At 44.1% G+C, this 6,000-nt stretch overlaps 1 protein-coding gene across 1 annotated transcript in view; it reads left to right on the top strand.

Annotated features, from left to right (window-relative positions):
• Positions 1 to 346: 346 nt before the first annotated feature.
• Positions 347 to 6,000, top strand: part of samd11 (sterile alpha motif domain containing 11) — a gene marked incomplete at its 5' end in the record, with an annotated part of 54,538 nt that continues 48,884 nt past the window's right edge. The window contains 2 exons of the mRNA XM_083895280.1: positions 347 to 1,049; positions 2,078 to 2,169. Coding sequence (XP_083751406.1) covers positions 347 to 1,049; positions 2,078 to 2,169 — 795 coding nt within the window. The remainder of the gene's footprint in view (positions 1,050 to 2,077; positions 2,170 to 6,000) is intronic.

Below are 6,000 nucleotides of genomic sequence, written 5' to 3'. Positions count from 1 at the left end.
CATATGCCACATTAGTGTAATTAACAGAGGGAATATATCTTTTTTGTCTACATTTTATTTTTGAAATAACTTTATTGGCTGTAATATTGTTTCTTAGCCACGTGCAGGCTCCCCCACAACCGAGTTTTATGTGCGTTGCTGTAAAAAGCGAGCAAAAACAGATTAAAATTGAGTCACTGATCAGTGAATGTTTTTTTTTTTTTTTTTTTTTTTTGAAGCATGTCACTTTAAATGTCACTAAGGACAAAGAAATAAGAAAGACGCCGGTAACTGTCACCCACTGGTGACATGTCCGCGGCTCAGAGCTTCCCAGCTTGTCAGGTATTAACAGAGCGAGTGTGATTAAATGTGGGAGGTTGGATCTGTGAGGCTGGCGGAGAGAGCTGCTGCCGCTGCGAGCTGGAACCTACTGAATGGGAATCTATCCGGCAACTTCAGCACACCGCTGTCTCACAGCGACACGGGGGCTCTGCGTAAAACCAAGCGGCGCGTCTCCAAGTCTGGCTCAGCCCAGCTCACGGACGGAGAGGACGCTCAAGTTGGATCGAGCGAGCAGGTTTTCACTTGTTATCGGCGCTCGGCTCCCACGAACATGCCTGCCATCAAAAAGGAGAGGCTGGATGGAGACGACATGGCATTGACCGCCTTCAACCAGTCCGAATACTTGGCCCCTTTAAATGCCGCCGCCATCCCCGTGGTGACCCCTCATCCGCCGCCCTACGACCACATTTTCGCCCATCACCGCGCGTACTTGGGGCTCCACGACTCGGCGGCGCTGCATCACCAGCATCTCCACCATCACACGGACGACTTAATGCTGGAGAGGTTCTCCTCCATCCCCGACTTTCAGCCCTTCTTCGACAACGGGGAGCCGTGCATCGAGGTGGAGTGCGGGGAAAACAAGGCTTTGCTTTATATCAATAAACTGTGCCAAGGCAGCAAAGGACCTTCAATTAAGTACCGGGGTGAGTGGCTCACCCCGAACGAGTTCCAGTTTGTCAGTGGACGAGAGACTGCTAAAGACTGGAAACGGAGTATTAGACACAAAGGTAAGAACGAGCGTCACTGAGCTCACGGTTTGGACATCTTGTCGTGATTTACACACTTTTTAAACGCCGCTTATCTCGGGCGCCAACTTCGTTCTCGTGGCTGGGTGCTGTGTTTTGGAGTGAAAGGGTTACAGCAGTCCGTGCGTAAGGAGACAGATGAGAAAAGGCGCATATCCTCCACACACACAGACACACACACACTCGCACACACACCGAGGCTTCGGCACAGAGTTCGGGCTGCGGTTCTTCACCCAAAAAAAACCCGGGGCATCTGGATCAGACTGCACCGGAACTGAGGTGAAAAGTTAGGCATGGGTCATTCAGTGTTTGACAGTGGAACTGTGTTTTTAAATCATTATGGGATGGATCGTTCCGTCCGTTTGGTGAGGCTGCACTTGTGTGCATGTGTGGTTACACTTTTACACATCTTAGGATATGATAAGTTTGGCAGTTTTTTGTTGAAATGTTCATTCAACGTCATTTAAAACATGTTTGTTATGTTCATGCAGCCAATTTAAAAGGTCAGCTATTGATTAAAACACTATTTGGTATCCATAGACTCACTGTTATTGTTTGGTACTGATATTTTAGATTCTTTTTGCGCACACAGATAACACGCACATAAACGCACACTCAAGTTCATTCAGGCAGAGCTGACGAGAGGTAAGCTGTGTGGAGGGGAGGGTATCGCCCCCAGGTCAAAAACCATGGTGTGATAGTTGAATACACTGATTCTAATAGACAGGTGACAGTGGGCTGCTGTCTCTGTGTCTCATCACTCAGTCTGGACTGTGGTAGATTTTAAAGAGTGTGGAGCCAGAAGTGCAAGTGCTGACTCCTCCAGTTTCACATTATCTGCTGATAATATTTCCTGAAAACTTTGGGTCTGGAGGGAGAGGATGGACTGAAGAATCAGGTGTGCTTATCTTATCTCTCTTATCCCAGGAGATGACTTTAGTGGCTGGAGAACAAATCGAATGGTTCAACATTCCCTGAAAGTCTCTTATTGTGTGCTTTTCTCATTCCAGGGAAAAGTCTTAAGACTCTCATGTCCAAAGGAATCTTACAGGTGCACCCTCCGATCTGTGACTGTCCTGGTTGTCGAATTTCATCTCCAGTGGTAAGGATATTTCATCTTCTGTCTGACTGCTGTTGCTGCTGCTGCTGCTGCTGTAACTGGATGTTTGTCTATTTGTTGTGACAATGTGATAACCAGGAGACGCTACAGATGGGATTTAGTTTGTGTTTGTCTCTTTTCACAGCGTATATGTAGGGTTAATGTGACGCTGTGTTGTCACTGGTGATTGTCCTAACTTCTAAAAGAGGATATTAGTTTTAAAAAGTCCAGCTATGTTTGTGGTATTTGGTGTGGTGTTGTTGCGATACACATTTCTTGGAGTTATTTTTGTATTTCTATGTCAAATTGATGATAAATGTCTGTATTTGATTGGCTTTTATTGAGTAAAGCCAGTTTTTGTCATGGTCATTATCAATGTTTGGTTTTTTGACCAGATTATGGTCCTGTAATTAATAGATTTAAATCATATGGGTTTATTTTGAAAGCAGATGTTTTTGAAGATATTTATCTTGTGTCATGTATGAAACATTAGGTGTGAGCGTGTGTGTGTGAGAGAGTGAGAGTGTGTATGGGAGCCTTGTCTCTCTTTGTAACCTTGACAGTGAAGAACCTCCAGGCACACGTGTCATCTTTGATGATAATGTTTCTCAGCATGAATATCGAATCCACTCTCACCCTTTCACAGACACTGCGAATCAAGCAGCCTTTTATTCGGAGGCACTGAGCCGGCCAATATGGCTGCTTGACGTAAGGTGTCATTGGCTGTTGGGCTCTTCTGTCTTGTTGAATCAGTTTCCTCACCTGGCTGTTGAACTTTTGTGCGCCTCGTGCTTCCCTCGGGGCTCGGCCCAGGGCACCATGCCAAACCTTGAGGCCTTGCAGGTGTGTCACAAATACGGCATCACCACTCTGCGTCTGTGTGTTTTTGTCAGTTATGAGCAAGCACGCTGCCGGCTCACTGTCGCCAAATCTGTTCACACAGGTTGTGTATGTGTGTGTGTGTGTGTGTGTGTGTTTGCGTGTGTGTGTGTGTGTTTATCACCACGGAGTGCATCTGTCGTCGCTCCCAAGCACTAATCTTGAGGGAAGGGTGTAAGAGGCTTAGCGAGCTACTGAGCGTGGCTACTGCTGATTATTGTGTGCAAGGCACGCAAGGCAAAGGTGGGTTAGATAAGCCGGAGGTGTTTGAGTGATACAGGTAAACAGGTAACGTTTGAAGAAAGAAAGAATGAAGACCTGTACCCTTACACGCAGGGTTCAGCCAAGATGAATCTCCCGAGGGAAAATGGGGGCATGAAAACAGAGTTTAAGAAAAAAAAAAAAAAAAAAAAAAGTTCATGTCTCATTTTGAAGTGCAGAATTTCAGAATCGGTGCACATTTGCTTATGTTTAGGCTCATTACAGATATCAAAGCCATTAGCTTCTGGCTTGCAAGGGCTTGTACCGTTCCACTTGAGTTAAAGCTGTGACGGCGTAAAACTTTGTTATTGACGTAAGCAGGGATACGAGAGCATTAAGGGTTGATGGCGGCGTTGCCTTCACTCTTTCTTTCTTGCCTTGTGTGGTGGTGAAGCCTGAAGTCGAACCCACCAATACCACTGTGACACACATGTATACACACACACACACACACACACACACACACACACACACACACATGCACAGGCAAAGTCTGTTGGCAGCTCATTGCGAGGCAGTGAGGGTTACGCGGAGGAGGGAAGGCAGTGGGACTTGTATGGCCTGTACTGGCGTCTCCCTCTCTCCCCACTGACTCCCCTCAGGGCATGGCAGCCAGTACTCCTTCACTGATGAGCTCTCTCTCTCTCTCTCTCTCTCTCTCTCATACTCACTCTTGCACACACACACACACACACACATATACACACACACACATTACATGCCTGCCGACTGACACAAATTACCTCATGCAGACATTTATTTTGAAAGTTTGACGGCTGAACTTGGAGTGATCTTGTTTTGCTATTGGCATGAGTCAGGCGATCATAAAAAAAAAGGTGTGCAGCAGCTGGTGGGGAGACATTTCACCTGCCTGCTCAGGTCTCGTGGAAGTTAATTTGCTGTGTCGGCCCAGACACAAGCTGTTTGTAATGACACGACAACCAAGTCAACTGTTATTACATGCAACCGTTTTTGGAATTTAAATAATAATCATTATAAAGTTCATCCGCACAGAAATTTTAAGCAGTTTATGACTGATACGCCGTTAATGATGAGCTGCCAGGGTGTGCTGCCTCTCTGTTAAAGCCTGTTATTATGTGATAATCAAGCACTTAAATGATTTCTCTCTCACAGTCATTTTAAGCGTTATTACAGTCGCCCCTTTGAAGTTGTTCAGTGCGTTGTGTTGTCTATGTTTGCGAGAGACACCGTGCAGCGTAACTTTTGCATGTTAACAATATGACACTGAATTATTCATGCGCGTTGATCTTGATTCTTAGCGCCGTGTTTGTACGCATGTCTGTGATTATTTTCCCACTGTTGATGTCTGAATGACTTGCCTGTTCGCTGTATGCATTTGTTTGTGTGTGTTTGCGTGTGTGTGCGCCTCCTCCCAGGAGAGCTGGGCTTTCTCTGCCCTGTTATTTCAGCGGAACTGGCGAAGGCCGGGAGGAAATTACACTCGCCTCCTCCGGCTTCTAAAAACCTCCTCCAATCAAGGACTTCTCTCGCAAAGCGGAACTTGAAACGCACACACAGACACACGCTTACACGCACTTTATATACACAACGTATCGCTGAATGTTGGCTTTGGAGAATCTACTTCCTTCTGCACGCTGCTGCTTCAGTTGTATGTGTTTGTTGCACTTGTGTTGCTCCAGATATGTTGCTATGGTAACAATGGAATCGGTCATTGGCCCAGAAGTGTGCAGAGCTGTCATCATGTGAAGGGTGTTTGTGCACTTACTTGTGTAACATCTCACTGTGAATCAGACAAGTTAGAGATTAAGTGAGCCTTTAATGAGATTTTTGTTCAGCGTGGATCTTAATCTCGCTGCGAGAAATGAGGATGTCACTGTTGCACGATTTGTTAAAAAAAAAAAACCTAAAAAAAAACAGAGAAGCATTGCCATGCTTAATGGAGATCACGGTTCTCTCATGATCCTCCCACTTTACATCAATTTAAATGTGTAGGTACCTAATATAGAAGGAAATCCAACAGGAAAATTGAATAGTTTTTTTTCAAATTGTGCTTTCATAACTTTTCTAAATCTCTTGTGTCTTTCCCTCGCTCTCACTGGGTTTATTGTCCTCGATGCAGTTTTTTTTTTTGAAGCTGATGAAGTCCTATATAAAAACAATACAGAATCTTTTTGTCATTTAGAAACAAGTTGACGTAGAGATATTGTGTGTTTTTTATATATATACATATATATATATGGTTAATCGTGCAGTTCAGTTTCATGTAGAAATACATCATGAATTGCATAATGTGAAAATGCTTAAGTTGCTGCTTTTGGTCTTTCTATTAATAGTCGGGTGAAAAAAAAACTGATTAATATTTGTTATTTCAGCAGATACAGAGCTGAATGTTTGTGTTAGCTTTTAAACAATGCATCCACGTGTTTCATTGAGCTTCTTTATGCAATGAATAAACTCTGCTCAAAAGAGGCTAAATTAAGGTGGAGCATCTGTCAGCAGAATGTGGTTTATCACACTGAAGTGTGTGTGTGTTTGCGCCTTAAATTTGCCATTGATTTCCTCTGAATCCTCTGCTGTTCTGCACACACACATACATAATGTTTCTAAGGTGATACTAGGAAGTAAAAGTCCTCATTGTTTTGCTCATCTTTATTAACATTATGTAGATAAAGATGCATTGTTGTGATCATTTTTGGAACTAAGGTCAAACTA

The sequence above is a fragment of the Microchirus variegatus genome (assembly GCF_963457635.1).
Source record: "Microchirus variegatus genome assembly, chromosome: 9".
Taxonomy (NCBI): Eukaryota; Metazoa; Chordata; class Actinopteri; order Pleuronectiformes; family Soleidae; genus Microchirus; species Microchirus variegatus.
The sequence above is the reverse complement of the archived record's forward strand: the minus strand, read 5'-3'. Positions and strand labels throughout refer to the sequence as shown.